At 37.5% G+C, this 19,066-nt stretch overlaps 1 protein-coding gene across 1 annotated transcript in view; it reads right to left on the minus strand.

Annotated features, from left to right (window-relative positions):
- Nucleotides 1-1,216: 1,216 nt before the first annotated feature.
- LOC128666694 (oocyte zinc finger protein XlCOF7.1-like) overlaps nucleotides 1,217-19,066 on the minus strand; it is an 81,707-nt gene continuing 63,857 nt past the window's right edge. Inside the window, exons 6-7 of the mRNA XM_053721432.1 lie at nucleotides 7,809-7,937; nucleotides 1,217-2,230 (exon numbers count right to left, since the gene is read on the minus strand). Of these exons, the coding sequence (XP_053577407.1) occupies nucleotides 1,446-2,230; nucleotides 7,809-7,937 (914 nt within the window). The 3' untranslated portion in view covers nucleotides 1,217-1,445. The remainder of the gene's footprint in view (nucleotides 2,231-7,808; nucleotides 7,938-19,066) is intronic.

Consider the following 19,066-nt stretch of genomic DNA (forward strand, 5'->3'; position numbering starts at 1 on the left):
TTGTCACCTTATCCAAGGTAAACACAGGGAAAAGGAAATGTAAAAAAAAATCCATTGCTATCAACCCAGACTGGAATATCCTGGTAAAATAGCGCCACCAATGTAACCTACATCAGAACAATACCACTGTGTGTTAGGCGGCCACATTTAAGCCATTTAAGTACAACTCTAGTATGTGCCATCTCAAATGTGAGTGGATGGAGAACTCGAAAAAGAAGAAATTCTAATTTCAGTTATGGGGTCAGATGTGGTAGAGCATTATGACTTCCCAGTAATTTTCTTGGCAGTAATTAAGGAAGTGCACTAATCATGATGTTTGACAATGAACTTCATAAGATCAATGCAAATTCTGGGCTCCAGTGAAGGTCAGATAAATAATTAGGGCGTGTTAATGTCATGGGTCACTTACTCCTGGATAAAGATTATGTACCACTGTCATGAGAAGCTGTCCTAATGACTGTTTCTATCAAGTCTGGAATACCATCAGGGTGCTATCTACTAACAATAATTGCTCTGTTAAGTGTCTTCTAACAGGGTAATTGGTTCTTGATTCATTATCATCTCCTTCCGGTCATTGGATGAAATCCATTATGAAACCTTTTCTGATAGCTATGTAGCTGACTCATTCAATTTAACATTAGTGTCTTTGTTAGACTCGTCAAAGATAGGGTTAGCTTGAGTGAGAACATCAAAAGCATCAAGGGGCACCAGCAGGCCAGATGGTAATGTCGTAAGGGACAGATCTCATGAATCACTTTTAAGGCTTGATAAAATCACTGGTACACCAGAACAGATTGCAGATGGTCACATGAGAGAGTATATTATCAGGTCTGCTTCGGGCAGATGTTATTTATGGGTAAATCCTTCTTTTGAAACAGAGGGTGAGTTTGCAGGTAGAAAGTCATCCTGCTCTTGATTAAACTGCTATACCTCAGTCAAGCAGTCCTCTCATTTAATATGTATGCCCTAATGCTTAATCATTTCCCAGAGGAACCAGGGTCTTCTACTCAAAAGTTATAACTATTATGTCTCCTGTGTTGTACAATTCTTTGATCCTATCATGCATTAGATGGAAAAATAAAATTAACTCGGCTACAGGTTAGAGGTGTTGATATCCAGCAGGGGGACTATGTAGCACAGACGTGTAAGGTCATATCTAGATCAGATAATCAATAGAATTTCATCACAAATGCTACAGTCAAAAAAAATATTCTGGTGGGGTGTTCTTAATCTTTATTTATAAGATTTTGGTAACACAAGAATACACCAAGAGCAATAATTAAGATACAAAATTGTAATTATAATACTATGTTATTTGAGAAGAATATGTAATTATTTTCTTCTCAAATAACATAGTACAGCACCAGTGCAACATTAACAAATTTATATTAAACAACAATGCAATAATATAGAATTGGAACAATTCCTCAATTTGAGTAACAGACTTAACATATACTATTAGAGTTTTCTCCTGTATGAATGTTCTGATGTCTAATAAGATTTGATTTATTTCTAAAACATTTCCCGCATATAAAACATGAAAATTCTCTCTCTCCTGTATGAATTTTCTGATGCTTAATTACAAATGATTTCCGGCTAAAACATTTCCCACATTCAGAACATGAAAATGCTTTCTCTCCTGTGTGAATGCTCTGATGTGTAATGAGATGTGATTTCTGGGTAAAACATTTCCCACATTGAGAACATGAAAATGGTTTCTCTCCTGTATGAGTTTTTTGATGAGTAACAAGATGTGATTTCTGGGTAAAACATTTCCCACATACAGAACATGAAAATGCTTTTTCTCCTGTATGAATCTTTAGATGGTCAATGAGATTTGTTTTATAAGTAAAACATTTCCCACAATCAGAACATGAAAATGCTTTCTCTCCTGTATGTATGTTCTGGTGTGTAATAAGATGTGATTTCTGTGTAAAAAATTTCCCACATATAGAACAGGAAAATTCTCTCTTACCTGTATGACTTTTCTGATGTCTAATAAGTTCCCAATTATGGGTAAAACATCTCCCACATTCAGAACATGAAAATGGTTTCTCTCCTGTATGACTTTTTTGATGAGTAACAAGATATGAATTATGGGTAAAACATTTCCCACATACTGAACATGAAAATGATGCAGTTCCCATGTGGCGTTGTGAAGCTTTAAAGAGAGTGAAAGAATTATCTACACTCCGGACTTGAGGAACATCTGAGCTCATAGATCGATCTGCTGAAAATAAGCACATTAAGAATAATGTTTTTAACATAATCTTTATAAGAAATGTTATATTGATGTCTAAAATTTGGATAGTTTAAACAAAATGTAAGAAAATACATGTTTATTTCTACACAGGTCAAACCTTAAAACTTAAATATAAGTGATCAATAAGGTGAGTATGAGTGACTGATACTATAGCATGAATAATTCAGTTATATTATTGCGTTTGTATAAAGATGTTCATAGACATCTGTTTAGTAAAAAAAAGGTCACACTGTGCAATGGATTTGATGTTAAACATGTAAATAAGGTGCTAAAGAGAGACATATTCAGTGGTGCTCTTAAAGGGATGCAGGGGAGGAACTTAACATCTGCAAAATTATAGAATTCCAATTCTCATAGCATTAAATGTGAGATCTGTCTCCTTATAGTTATTCTGTTGCGCTACAGAGGACACAGATACAAGTAAACAAGTGGAAAACAGAAATTAAAGGAACATTAAACACTTTGAGATTTTAATATAAATTTTTTAAATCTGTGTAGTAAAAACATTTTAATAATATACCTTGATTGTTTATGTTCCCCTTTTGTGGTAATTTAACTCAGAAAAGTGCTGGCTTTGTCAATTCCACTGAGTTTATAATTGGTGTCGCTGTGTTGGGACCTAGGTTTCCCCTTATCTATCTCTTCTGCTGAGGATACGTAGGGAAAAAAAAAAAAGAGTGTGGAGACCCTGTAAGATGGTAATTTTAACATGTCTATGTTCAACGCAACTTTGCTTGCATCCTCACTTTATTTCCTGTTTTAGATTTGTCCTTAATTGCTCTCAGCAGGAGAGGTAAAGCAAAAATCTAAGTTTAAAACAAATATAGAGGGGGCGGGTGGTGGGGCGGAAGCCATGATTGGCTGCAAAATCGGAAACTTCCGAGTCAAATTAGTTAATCCGCAAATTATCTGGATTACTTAGCATCCAAGCCTGCATATTATTCCTGGAGATTCCCTATATACCATGCTGATGTGAATAATGCTAGTGGTGCTGTGTTTATGATCTTGTAGCCAGGATCCAGACTGTTGTGATTCACGTGCAGTGGTCTATCTACAAGTTCTCCCCCCCGTTATCCGGGTTAGACAGTCGATATAAGACTGCTCTTTTTAGACCTGCTGAATTAAAGCCACATGTTAAGGCTACTATTATGGAAAGATTACAGGGAGCAATTTGTATCTTACTGGAGGCGCATTTTACTCAGCTACACCAGCTATTTGATTGCCGTTTTGAGATTTGTGAGGATGGAGAGTCAGCGCTGCATAAAGACGGCAAAGGAAGGGAGACAGATACTGAGTGGGGATCGGGGTCAGACTTATTGCAGTGATCACAAGATATTCCCATAACTTTTGAGCTATTTAAGAAGTCGATCACTACTATCACTACAGGAGGTGCTAAATTATCGAGGAGCTGTCCTGAAGAGCTTTTTCACAAGAGAGATACAACGGCAGTCAGCTCTTTTATAAAGTGTTGTGCTGATATTAATGTGAACACCTAGGAAAGTGGATGTGAGAAGAAGACAGAGTCTAATGCTGACAGAGGAGTCTACTGTGGTTTAGATGTTTCTCATGAGACTGATGTAGACGTTGCTATTTGCACTCGAGTTGAGGTGAGATGCTGAACAACTGTGGGATTCCCTGTCATACTCTCCTCTACAGACATAGTCCTGCGTTTCATATTCTGTTCCTACGTTTACACCTCCTGGATGTTTACAGCTCCTGACACTGGGCAGATAAAATGAGATCTGGAGTGGATTAAGGAGGTCTCCGTGTTGGACAACCTACTCTGGGTTTTCTACGTCTTTAGATACAGAGCTGGGAATATATTTTGCGCTATGTAATCTACCTGTAACTGGAAAAATTCCAGGCAATATCTCAGTTAGTTTGTATGTTCATGATTAATATAAATCTATATTGCACCCTATGTTTCATGGCTAATATTCTAGACTGTCGTTCTACCTACTTGAACGAGCCCTATAGTCATGATACATACATTGTGTTATGCATCAGATGTATCTAGGAGACTTTATTGTTAATTTTATTATATATGTCCTGCTCTTACCCCCAATTTTTTATATATTACTGAGCTAGGGTGTCGTTCCATGATCAGTGGCTGAGATTATGAAGATTGGCAGACCTAGGTAATAGTACATTTTTATTTTGGAAAGGGGGTAGTGATAATCTCGCAGGAAAATGTAAGTATGTCTAAGCTTCTAGTGACAGATATTTGCAGATATAAGCATTCTGAAGCCAATACAGGTAATCATTTTTATTTTTATTCTAAACATAACATCTATTGCTTCATATTATAACAAGTACAATATTCTGCCTTTATTCTGCCTTTCCTAGTTTGTTATAGTGAATATAGTGAAGTGCTATGTAGTCCCTATGTGAATACTTTTTCTATGTCTGCCCCTCATAAGTAACACTATTCTCCTTGGTATTCCTGATAATTCAATCAACTAAAATATATTACTTTACAGCTCACTAAGTAAAGGTATTTGGCAGGATAGTTATTACAAGGCTTACTGTATACTTGTGTGAGACATATGGGGCCACTATATATTTACAGAGGCTGAAGACATTTGTTAATAGGTTGATAGAGGTTAGATTCTGGTATGTATACAGTTCTTACCTATTTGCCTAATCTGGTAATCTTTTAGCCTTAAAGACAGTTTTCAATAACACAAAGGCTTGTGCGCACACTGGTTTTATTTTATAACTGATTTACCAATAATTATAGCAGCTCCTATGTATCTCTATAAATAACAGGGGGCTGATATATTTGATATTTTGTATTTGGTTTGGGTGCCTTAGGTTATATATTTTATTTTGTACGGAGGTCTTTAAGCAGCCTCTGGCTTTATTTTCCTTTAATAATTATTTCTCCTGCTAGTTCTTTACTTTTGTTTATTGAAGTCCCAGAGCGGCTTTGCTTATTATTAGGAGGTAAAAACCTGAGATTCTTTTAATGTTCGTTAATGTTATTCAGACCTAATCCAATTGACTAGAATTAGGTAAAACGTTCTGTACAAAAGGTTTGTGTTGCAGCCGTGGGTTGTAATGTTGATGTTTTCTTGAGAGGGGTTTGGTACATTACGTTGTTCAGTCACGCTATGGATATCCCTGTAAATGTTCTTCAAAAGTTTATTTATTTGTGTAGATGTGAGATTATAAACTTATTTTGCGCTTACGGAGATGTGAATATGATTAAAATGTCCGTAACTGCATTTATAAACCTCAATAAAAAAATATATAAAAACAAAACAAATATAACTTATAATATACATCTACCTACTATTCTCAGGCTAATCGTTGCTTTGAATACGTCACTATCTCTAGAATTTATTTACGGTTTAATGTTCCTTTAAGTATAAAAAACAGGAGAAAGAAGTAGCCAATGACAACCCCTCACTAATAGCACCGGCCCTATTGTCATGTAGCTTTGTGTCAGCCTAAATGATCTCTAGCAGTTTTAAGGTGGAAATGTTACGGCTATTTTGGGATTTCATAAAGTCGCCTCAGACGCGACATCTCAAACAGAATGAGTGCTTATTTAAAGGGACAGGATTCAGATAGAGCATACAATTTTAAACAACTTTCCAGTTAACTTTTATTATTATGAAATTTGCTTCATTCTCTTGGTACCCTTTGTAGAAGGACCAACAATACACCACTGGGAGCTAGCTGAACATGACAGTTGAGCCAATGACAAGAGGCACATATGTGCAGCCACCAATAAGCAGCTAGCTCCCAGTAAAGCATTGCTGTTCCTGAGCATATCTAGGTATGCTTTTTAACAAAGGATACAGAGAGAATACAACAAAAATTAGATAATGGAAGTAAATTAGAAGGCTGATTAAACTTGGATGCTCTATCTACTTTATGAAAGAAAGAGCTTAGGTTTTATTTCACTTTAAGATCGGCACTAAGATCTGGGCTTTGATGTCACTTTATCACTGAGCGTCACACGTTACACATCACACACTCACTTGTGTCCCTTTAAGATCTGGGCTTTTATGTCACTTTGTAACTGAGTGTCACACATTACACACTAACTTGTGTATTTACTTCCTGTTTGATGTCACTGAGTGTCACACATTACACACTCACTTGTGTCCCTTTAAGATCTGGGCTTTGATGTCACTTTGTAACTGAGTGTCACACATTACACACTAAATTGTGTATTTACTTCCTGTTTGATGTCACTGAGTGTCACACATTACACACTCACTTGTGTCCCTTTAAGATCTGGGCTTTGATGTCACTTTGTAACTGAGTGTCACACATTACACACTAAATTGTGTATTTACTTCCTGTTTGATGTCACTGAGTGTCACACATTACACACTCGCTGTTGTGTCCCTTTAAGATCTGGGCTTTGATGTCACTTTGTCACTGAGTGTCACACATTGCACACTAACTTGTGTATTTACTTCCTGTTTGATGTCACTGAGCGTCACTCATTACACATCCTCACACTCACTTGTGTATTTACTTCCTGTTTGTTGTCACCGAGCGTCACACATTACACATCACACACTCACTTGTGTATTTACTTCCTGTTTGATGTCACTGAGTGTCACACATTACACACTCGCTGTTGTGTCCCTTTAAGATCTGGGCTTTGATGTCACTTTGTCACTGAGTGTCACACATTGCACACTAACTTGTGTATTTACTTCCTGTTTGATGTCACTGAGCGTCACTCATTACACATCCTCACACTCACTTGTGTATTTACTTCCTGTTTGATGTCACTGAGCGTCACACATTACACATCACACACTCACTTGTGTATTTACTTCCTGTTTGATGTCACTGAGTGTCATACATTACACACTCGCTGTTGTGTCCCTTTAAGATCTGGGCTTTGATGTCACTTTGTCACTGAGCGTCACTCATTACACATCCTCACACTCACTTGTGTATTTACTTCCTGTTTGTTGTCACTGAGCGTCACACATTACACATCACACACTCACTTGTGTATTTACTTCCTGTTTGATGTCACTGAGTGTCACACATTACACACTCGCTGTTGTGTCCCTTTAAGATCTGGGCTTTGATGTCACTTTGTCACTGAGTGTCACACATTGCACACTAACTTGTGTATTTACTTACTGTTTGATGTCACTGAGCGTCACTCATTACACATCCTCACACTCACTTGTGTATTTACTTCCTGTTTGTTATCACTGAGCGTCACACATCACACACTCACTTGTGTATTTACTTCCTGTTTGTTATCACTGAGCGTCACACATCACACACTCACTTGTGTATATACTTCCTGTTTGTTGTCACCGAGCGTCACACATCACACACTCACTTGTGTATTTACTTCCTGTTTGTTGTCACTGAGCGTCACACATCACACACTCACTTGTGTATTTACTTCCTGTTTGTTGTCACTGAGCGTCACACATCACACACTAACTTGTGTATTTACTTCCTGTTTGTTGTCACCGAGCGTCACACATCACACACTCACTTGTGTATTTACTTCCTGTTTGTTGTCACCGAGCGTCACACATCACACACTCACTTGTGTCCGTAGCCTCATGGTTTTCTGTGTCAATATCTTCATAGTCTCCCTGCTCCCGAATCACAAGGGTTTTCACCACACACAGATCTTCTGTTTCTTCCACTTTTGCTATTTCAGGGTTAATTTTATCTGAAAGAAAAACACATTTCAATAGTTAACACGAGAAATCTTTATATATTACGTCCCTTGTGTATTTACTTCCTGTTTGTTGTCACAGAGCTCACACTCTATTCAGCAATATAATTAATATACAGGTTTATTCTCTACTTAATCAGATCTTATTGTCACGTCATGTACAATGTTGTAAAAGAACAGTATATTGAGCATAAGCAAATATTTACATATTGCTATTTTATTCAATACATTTAAAATATAAAATAATAGAAACTTTATTGGATGTGAATTTGCGTTATATTATAGTTAAATTAGAGATAAAGGGAACTGTTTAATCGCTATGCAATGTAAATGAACCTAATAAATTAGACACAGAGTTCTGGGCCCAAATACAAGCAAAGCTTTTAGATTTTACGGGAACACAACTGATAGTGTCAGGGGACTTCAATTTAACACCTCAATTTCTGATTGATTGAAAAAGCACTGAGGGCAGAGATATGGATGAAAAAAATAAAATAAAATTGTATATGCCTTTAAAAAAAGCCCTAAAACTGCATGATATCTGGAGAACCCAGATAAAAAGGGATATACCTGTATGTCTTAATCCTTTGTATCACTATCTAGGATTGATTTATTTTAGTGTCGGGTTTACTCCTCAATAAAGAGCTAAAAGCAGAAATAAACAAATTCGCTCTCACAGGTCATGCTCCAATTACTTTAAAGATAGCTAATCCAGGCTTAAAAATTAGAGGAAATAATTGTAATTTTTACTTCCCTAAATATATGTACAAGAATCCCGTTTTTGTGTCATGGCTAAAGGAGAAATGGAATGATTTTATAGGTACGAACCAAGAATACCAAGGGAAAATAGATATTCTATGGGAATCGGCTAAAGCTGTTTTAAAGGGATAGTCAAGTCCAAAATAAACTTTCATGATTCAAATAGGGCATGTCATTTTAAACAACTTTCCAATTTACTTTTATCACCAATTTTGCTTTGTTCTCTTGGTATTCTTAGTTGAAAGCTAAACCTAGGTAGGCTGATATGCTAATTTCTTAGACCTTGAAGGTGGCCTCTAATCTGAATGCATTTTGACAGTTTTTAACCACTAGAGAGCGTAAGTTCATGTGTGTCATATAGATAACATTGAGCTCAGGCACGTGAAGTTACCTAGGGGTCAGCACTGATTGGCTAAAAGGCAAGTCTGTCAAAACAACTGATATAAAGGGTCAGTCTGCAGAGGCTTAGCTACAAGGTAATCACAGAGGTAAAAAGTATATTAATATAACTGAGATAAGGGGGCAGTCTGCAGAGGCTTAGATACAAGGTAATCACAGAGGTAAAAGGTATATTAATATAACTGAGATAAGGGGGCGGTCTGCAGAGGCTTAGATACAAGGTAATCACAGAGGTAAAAAAGTATATTAATATAACTGAGATAAGGGGGCGGTCTGCAGAGGCTTAGATACAAGGTAATCTCAGAGGTAAAAAGTGTATTATTATAACTGTGTTGGTTGTGCAAAACTGGGGAATGGGTAATAAAGGGATTATCTATCTTTTTAAACAACAACAACAATTCTGGTGTTTACTGTCCCTTTAAGAGGAGAGATACTGAGTTTCATGGTCAGATTTAAGAAAAAAAAGAAAATGTATGCTTACCTGATAAATTTATTTCTTTTTTGACACGATGAGTCCACGGATCATCTTAATTACTAATGGGATATTCACCTCCTGGTCAGCAGGAGGAGGCAAAGAGCACAACAGCAGAGCTGTTAAATATCTCCTCCCTTCCCTCCCACTCCAGTCATTCGACCGAAGTTAGGAAGAGAAAGGAAAAGCCAAGGTGCAGAGGTGTCGGAAGTTTACAATAACCCACAACCTGTCTAATAGAACAGGGTGGGCAGTGGACTCATCGTGTCAAAAAAGAAATAAATTTATCAGGTAAGCATACATTTTCTTTTCTTTTTTAAGACATGATGAGTCCACGGATCATCTTAATTACTAATGGGATTCAATACCCAAGCTAGAGTACACAGATGATACGGGAGGGACAAGACAGGTTACCTAAACGGAAGGCACCAAAAGCGGCCTCAGCCGAAATAAAAGTATGAAATTTGAAGAACTTTGAAAAAGTGTGAAGAGAAGACCAAGTTGCAGCCTTGCAAATCTGTTCCACAGAAGCTTCTTTCTTGAATGCCCATAAGGAAGCAGCAGCCCTCGTGGAATGAGCCGTAACGCTCTCAAGAGGCTGCAGTCCAGCAGTCTCATATGCAAAACGCATTATACTCTTCAGAAAATAAAACTTAGCACTTACCTTAGAAATCAGCAGCTCACGCGGCTTACAAGGTTTCTTTTTTCCTCTCCCTCACATTGGCCTGTAAAAAACAAAAAGTACTGAGTCTATTTTTTACCCCTCAGACTTTCACAAATAGGGCAGCATATAATCTATGGGAGGCGCAGTGAGAATTATGTCCCACAAGTTCCCATTGCTCTAAAGCCACCAAAAGCTCTACTGAAGAGACTGATATGGACTACGGCTACACCCTAGAACAAAGCAGCACTCTCTGGCACTACTTTAAAAATAATAAACTCTTGATTGAAGAACACCTCACTTTACCTCTTCCTATCACTAACGTAGGCAAAGTAAATGACTGGAGTGGGAGGGAAGGGAGGAGCTATTTAACAGCTCTGCTGTGGTGCTCTTTGCCTCCTCATGCTGACCAGGAGGTGAATATCCCATTAGTAATTAAGATGATCCGTGGACTCATCGTGTCTTAAAAAAGAAAAGCAAGAGAAACTCAGCTCTCCAATCAGTTAATCAATGCATATAATAAATATTCCCAACGTCCCTTGAAATTTAATAGGAACAGATATTTAGATTTTAAGCAAGAAAGGGATACTTTTCTGATTCACGAATCCCATAGGGAAGATGTAAAAAGCAAAGCAAAATGTATGAAATTTGGAAACCTGACTGGAAGCTTTCTAGTTAAAGCCGTTAATGAGAGCATTGAAACAAATGTCAGTAATTACTGTGGCAATTACATTGTAATATGCTCCTATGTGCTATATAAGGCTTCTTAGTAGGATATGGCACTTTCTCTGCTGAAACCCATGTGCGCATGCGCAAAATGTGCCAGTAAGCAGGGAGCACACTGCTTTACTTTTTGGCTCCAATCCAATAAACTTCTGGAGAAGTCCTGTAAACGGGAGTGTGATGAGGTAACAAGAGAGGAGGAGAGGAGGAGGTCATGAGCAGAACTAAGGAGACGGGAGGGAGAGTATCTGGAGACAAGGTCTGAGATGTAGGGGGGAGCAGTGCAGTTGAGGGCTTTGTATGTCAGAGTGAGAATGTTGTGTTTGATCCTGGAGGCAAGAGGAAGCCAGTGAAGATATTGGCAGAGAGGAGCAGCAGATGAAGAGAAACGTGTAAGGAAGAGGAGTCTGGCAGAGGCATTCATTATGGATTGTAAACTTTACTAAAGCAGTAACTATTTTAGTTCATAAGAAAGGAAAAGGCCCTGAACAATTAGATGCCTATAGACCACTGGTTTTCACACCTGTCCCCGGGCCTCCCTAACAGGCCACATTCTGAGGATAAAAGAACTGGAGCACAGGTGAAATAATCAGTAGATTAATAAACATGGTTATTTTACCTACTCTCATACAAGCTAATCATGAAAACCTGGCCTGTTGGGGAGGCCTGAGGACAGGTTTCTAAACCAGTGCTATAGACCAATTTCTCTATTAAATATACTATACGATACTAGCTTCTATAATAGCAGATAGAGTTAAGAGAGCCTTTGGCGACCTAATCCATCCCAATCAGGTTGGGTTTATGACTGGTAGGAGTTCAGTGGTTAATATTAGAAAAGATTGTATTATAATAGATTATTTTTTGGAATTTAAAAGACAAGGATAATGAAACGGCTACAGCTATGATTGCAATAGATGCAGAAAAAGTTTTTGACACAGTCCAATGGGATTTATTTATGTTGTTGGAAAGATGTGGATTTTCAGGTTACATTGTTAATTATATAAAAGCAATTTATAATATTCCATTATCAGTAATATCAGTAAATGGTTTAGATTCACCAAAAGTTAGCCTGGAAAGGGGAACAAGGCAGGGTTGTCCTCTTTCACCACTTCTTTTTAATATTGCTATTGAATCATTAGCAATAAAATTGCGTCAGGTTTTACAAGGGGCTATATGTAAAAATATTGAAGAAAAATTCTTGCTATTTGCAGATGATATTTTAATCTTTATTTGCAACACAGGGAAGAATCTATCTATGCTAATGTAAATTATCGTTAACTATGGCTCCTTTTCTGGATATAAAGTGAAGAAGTCAGAGCTCTTATGGTTAAACAAAAAATAGAGAGTCAATTAAATCAAGCCCATTTAAAATAGTTGATAAAATATCATACCTGGGTATCTGGCTCAGTAGAAATCCAGTTGACTGGTATGGATATAATTTTAAACCAGTACTACAAAAAAAATCAAGAATATATAAAAATCTGGAAATACCTCCCAATTGCATTAACGGGCAAGATAAATCTAGTCAAAATGATATTCATCCTAAAGCTCCTGTATAAAACACAAAATCTATGTTTTATAATTAAGAAAAAAGATATTCAATTCTTTAATAAATGCCATGTTAGATTTTTTTCTGGGGTCCAAGGAAATATAAATATTATTTGAAGAAGCTTGCAAAATCTAGAGAATTTGGAGGCTTTGCACTCCCAGATCTAGAAAAATACAATTTAACTTGTTTAGATGTTGAATACTATACGAGTATGCTCTGGTTAAACCGTACCCTCTAAAAGCCCTTCTACATATAGAAAATAAAGATGTGCCAAAAGAACTTAAAGGGACATTAAAAACTTTGCGATCGTAATATAAATTAAGAAATCGTGTATATAAGAACAAGTCTGCAATATACTTTCATTATTTATTTTGTCATCTTTTTTTTTTTTTAATTTTATTTATAACCAATAAAGGGTACAAGGTAACAAGTTATATCTTCAGCCCATCTCGCAGGGTGAGCAAATAAGGCAAATAAAACAATACAGGTAGCTTACTATAACATACATGAAGCTTTGAGGACTTTCAATAAGGCAGCCATTGTCCTGTTAGATATGGGTTTGTACCACTATATTGGGGTTTTTAAGATTTTTAACAAATGAACAAACAAACATATAACAGGGGAGGCTTGAGGGGGGGGGGGACAGGGGAGAGGGAAGGGTAGAATGATAAGAGAGGGGGGGAACACAGCAAGTATATGCAATCCTATAAGTTACTTTTCTGTTTGTCTCTCAGGATAATTCATGTTATGACAGATTAACATTAGTGCAACAATAGGTCAGTGATAATATTCATATGATATATCAACTTTTTGCACACGGGAGATATTGAAAGAGAAGTGTTTGTACTTCAGGAGGTTAGATGCTGAAGGAATAAAATAACATTCCAAAATTTCCAAATATTAAAATAATAAGCACATATCTCATAAGCACACACCTTAAGAAAATATATCTTCTGCAATATAACATGCATTTGTGTCGTTCTCAGACAATAAAATAGGTTTCCCTGATAAACTATGTGGGGTCCAGGAGAGCAGGGGGGCCTGTAATAAAAGCTACTGAGGAGACTGCAGGTACGTAGTAAGGAAACTTGATAAATTTGCCAATATTTTTGGACAGAATATAGGTTTGGCGCTTATATTTAATACAGGGGCAGGGGTTAAACTCACATTTGTGGTAGTAGCAAAAACATAATTTATGTAAGAACTTACCTGATAAATTCATTTCTTTCATATTAGCAAGAGTCCATGAGCTAGTAACGTATGGGATATACATTCCTTCCAGGAGGGGCAAAGTTTCCCAATCCTCAAAATGCCTATAAATACACCCCTCACCACACCCACAAATCAGTTTAACGAATAGCCAAGAAGTGGGGTGATAAAAAAAAGTGCGAAAGCATATAAAATAAGGAATTGGAATAGTTGTGCTTTATAAAAAAAAATCATAACCACCACAAAAAGGGTGGGCCTCATGGACTCTTGCTAATATGAAAGAAATGAATTTATCAGGTAAGTTCTTACATAAATTATGTTTTCTTTCATGTAATTAGCAAGAGTCCATGAGCTAGTGACGTATGGGATAATGACTACCCAAGATGTGGATCTTTCCACGCAAGAGTCACTAGAGAGGGAGGGATAAAATAAAGACAGCCAATTCCTGCTGAAAATAATCCACACCCAAAATAAAGTTTAATGAAAACATAAGCAGAAGATTCAAACTGAAACCGCTGCCTGAAGTACTTTTCTACCAAAAACTGCTTCAGAAGAAGAAAACACATCAAAATGGTAGAATTTAGTAAAAGTATGCAAAGAGGACCAAGTTGCTGCTTTGCAAATCTGATCAACCGAAGCCTCATTCCTAAACGCCCAGGAAGTAGAAACTGACCTAGTAGAATGAGCTGTAATCCTTTGAGGCGGAGTTTTACCCGACTCGACATAAGCATGGTGAATTAAGGATTTCAACCAAGATGCCAAAGAAATGGCAGAAGCTTTCTGACCTTTTCTAGAACCGGAAAAGATGACAAATAGACTAGAAGTCTTTCGGAAAGACTTAGTAGCTTCAACATAATATTTCAAAGCTCTAACAACATCCAAAGAATGCAACGATTTCTCCTTAGAATTCTTAGGATTAGGACATAATGAAGGAACCACAATTTCTCTACTAATGTTGTTGGAATTCACAACCTTAGGTAAAAATTCAAAAGAAGTTCGCAACACCGCCTTATCCTGATGAAAAATCAGAAAAGGAGACTCACAAGAAAGAGCAGATAATTCAGAGACTCTTCTGGCAGAAGAGATGGCCAAAAGGAACAAAACTTTGCAAGAAAGTAATTTAATGTCCAATGAATGCATGGGTTCAAAAGGAGGAGCTTGAAGAGCCCCCAGAACCAAATTCAAACTCCAAGGAGGAGAAATAGACTTAATGACAGGTTTTATACGAACCAAAGCTTGTACAAAACAATGAATATCAGGAAGATTAGCAATCTTTCTGTGAAAAAGAACAGAAAGAGCAGAGATTTGTCCTTTCAAGGAACTTGCGGACAAACCTTTATCTAAACCATCCTGAAGAAACTGTAAAATTCTTGGAATTCTAAAAGAATGCCAGGAAAAATGATGAGAAAGACACCAAGAAATATAAGTCTTCCAGACTCTATAATATATCTCTCTAGATACAGATTTACGAGCCTGTAACATAGTATTAATCACAGAGTCAGAGAAACCTCTTTGACCAAGAATCAAGCGTTCAATCTCCATACCTTTAAATTTAAGGATTTGAGATCCTGATGGAAGAAAGGACCTTGCGACAGAAGGTCTGGTCTTAACGGAAGAGTCCACGGCTGGCAAGAGGCCATCCGGACAAGATCCGCATACCAAAACCTGTGAGGCCATGCTGGAGCTACCAGCAGAACAAACGAGCATTCCTTCAGAATCTTGGAGATTACTCTTGGAAGAAGAACTAGAGGCGGAAAGATATAGGCAGGATGATACTTCCAAGGAAGTGATAATGCATCCACTGCCTCCGCCTGAGGATCCCGGGATCTGGACAGATACCTGGGAAGTTTCTTGTTTAGATGAGAAGCCATCAGATCTATTTCTGGGAGTTCCCACATTTGAACAATCTGAAGAAATACCTCTGGGTGAAGAGACCATTCGCCCGGATGCAACGTTTGGCGACTGAGATAATCCGCTTCCCAATTGTCTATACCTGGGATATGAACCGCAGAGATTAGACAGGAGCTGGATTCCGCCCAAACCAGAATTCGAGATACTTCTTTCATAGCCAGAGGACTGTGAGTCCCTCCTTGATGATTGATGTATGCCACAGTTGTGACATTGTCTGTCTGAAAACAAATGAACGACTCTCTCTTCAGAAGAGGCCAAGACTGAAGAGCTCTGAAAATTGCACGGAGTTCCAAAATATTGACCGGTAATCTCACCTCCTGAGATTCCCAAACCCCTTGTGCCGTCAGAGACCCCCACACAGCTCCCCAACCTGTAAGACTTGCATCTGTTGAGATTATAGTCCAGGTCGGAAGAACAAAAGAAGCCCCCTGAATTAAACGATGGTGATCTGTCCACCACGTCAGAGAATGTCGTACAATCGGTTTTAAAGATATTAATTGAGATATCTTTGTGTAATCCCTGCACCATTGGTTCAGCATACAGAGCTGAAGAGGTCGCATGTGAAAACGAGCAAAGGGGATCGCGTCCGATGCAGCAGTCATAAGACCTAGAATTTCCATGCATATGGCTACCGAAGGGAATGATTGTGAATGAAGGTTTCAACAAGCTGAAATCAATTTTAGACGTCTCTTGTCTGTCAAAGACAGAGTCATGGACACTGAAACTATCTGGAAACCTAAAAAGGTTACCCTTGTCTGAGGAATCAATGAACTTTTTAGTGAATTGATCCTCCAACCATGATCTTGAAGAAACAACACAAGTCGATTCGTATGATATTCTGCTAAATGTGAAGACTGAGCAAGTACCAAGATATCGTCCAAATAAGGAAATACCACAATACCCTGTTCTCTGATTACAGACAGAAGGGCACCGAGAACCTTTGTAAAAATTCTTGGAGCTGTAGCTAGGCCAAACGGCAGAGCCACAAACTGGTAATGCTTGTCCAGGAAAGAGAATCTCAGAAACTGATAGTGAGCTGGATGAATCGGAATATGCAGTTATGCATCCTGTAAATCTATTGTAGACATATAATGCCCTTGCTGAACAAAAGGCAAGATAGTCCTTACAGTTACCATTTTGAATGTTGGTATCCTTACATAACGATTCAATATTTTTAGATCCAGAACTGGTCTGAAGGAATTCTCCTTCTTGGGTACAATGAAGAGATTCGAATAAAACCCCAGCCTCTGTTCCAAAACTGGAACTGGCATAATTACTCCAGCCAACTCTAGATCTGAAACACATTTTAGAAATGCTTGAGCTTTCACTGGGTTTACTGGGACACGGGAAAGAAAAAATCTCTTTGCAGGAGGTCTTATCTTGAAACCAATTCTGTACCCTTCTGAAACAATGTTCTGAATCCAAAGATTGTGAACAGAATTGATATAAATTTCTTTGAAAAAACGTAATCTGCCCCCTACCAGCTGAGCTGGAATGAGGGCCGCACCTTCATGTGGACTTAGAAGCTGGCTTTGCTTTTCTAGAAGGCTTGGATTTATTCCAGACTGGAGATGGTTTCCAAACTGAAACTGCTCCTGAGGATGAAGGATCAGGCTTTTGTTCTTTGTTGAAACGAAAGGAACGAAAACGATTATTAGCCCTGTTTTTACCTTTAGATTTTTTATCCTGTGGTAAAAAAGTTCCTTTCCCACCAGTAACAGTTGAGATAATAGAATCCAACTGAGAACCAAATAATTTATTACCCTGGAAAGAAAGGGAAAGTAGAGTCGATTTAGAAGACATATCAGCATTCCAAGTTTTAAGCCATAAAGCTCTTCTATCTAAAATAGCTAGAGACATAAACCTGACATCAACTCTGATAATATCAAAAATGGCATCACAGATAAAATTATTAGCATGTTGAAGAAGAATAATAATATTATGAGAATCATGATCTGTTACTTGTTGCGCTAAAGTTTCCAACCAAAAAGTTGAAGCTGCAGCAACATCAGCCAATGATATAGCAGGTCTAAGAAGATTACCTGAACACAGATAAGCTTTTCTTAGAAAGGATTCTATTTTCCTATCTAAAGGATCCTTAAAGGAAGTACCATCTGCCGTAGGAATAGTAGTACGTTTAGCAAGGGTAGAAATAGCCCCATCAACTTTAGGGATTTTGTCCCAAAACTCTAATCTGTCGGACGGCACAGGATATAATTGCTTAAAACGTTTAGAGGGAGTAAATGAATTACCCAAATTATTCCATTCTCTGGAAATTACTTCAGAAATAGCACCAGGAACAGGAAAAACTTCTGGAATAACCACAGGAGATTTAAAGACCTTGTCTAAACGTTTAGATTTAATATCAAGAGGACCAGAATCCTCAATTTCTAATGCAATTAGGACTTCTTTAAGTAAAGAACGAATAAATTCCATTTTAAATAAATATGAAGATTTATCAGCATCAACCTCTGAGACAGAATCCTCTGAACCAGAAGAATCATTAGAATCAGAATGATGATGTTCATTTAAAAATTAATCTGAATAACGAGAAGTTTTAAAAGATTTTTTGTGTTTACTAGAAGGAGGAATAACAGACATAGCCTTCTTAATGGATTCAGAAACAAAATCTCTTATGTTATCAGGAACACTCTGAACATTAGATGTTGTTGGAACTGCAACAGGTAATGGTACTTTACTAAAGGAAATATTATCTGCATTAACAAGTTTGTCATGACATTTAATACAAACAACAGCTGGAGGAACAGCTACCAAAAGTTTACAGCAGATACACTTAGCTTTGGTAGTTTCAGCACCAGACAGCGATTTTCCTGAAGTATCTTCTGACTCAGATGCAACGTGAGACATCTTGCAATATGTAAGAGAAAAAACAACATATAAAGCAAAATTGATCAAATTCCTTAAATGACAGTTTCAGGAATGGGAAAAAATGCCAAAGAACAAGCTTCTAGCAACCAGAAGCAATGAAAAATGAGACTTAAATAATGTGGAGACAAAAGCGACGCCCATATTTTTTAGCGACAAAAAAGAGGCCCACATTATTTGGCGCCTAAATGCTTTTGGCGGCAAAAATGACGCCACATCCGGAACGCCGACATTTTTGGCGTAAAAGAATGTAAAAAAATGACGCAACTTCCGGCGACACGTATGACGCCGGAAACAGAACAGATTTTTTGCGCCAAAAAAGTCTGCGCCAAGAATGACGCAATAAAATGAAGCATTTTCAGCCCCCGCGAGCCTAACAGCCCACAGGGAAAAAGTCAAATTTTTAAGGTAAGAAAAATGATTGATTCAAATGCATTATCCCAAATATGAAACTGACTGTCTGAAAAAAAGGAATGTTGAACATTCTGAGTCAAGGCAAATAAATGTTTGAATACATATATTTAGAACCTTAAAAAAGTGCCCAACCATAGCTT

The sequence above is a fragment of the Bombina bombina genome, chromosome 7 (assembly GCF_027579735.1).
Source record: "Bombina bombina isolate aBomBom1 chromosome 7, aBomBom1.pri, whole genome shotgun sequence".
NCBI classification, from domain to species: Eukaryota; Metazoa; Chordata; class Amphibia; order Anura; family Bombinatoridae; genus Bombina; species Bombina bombina.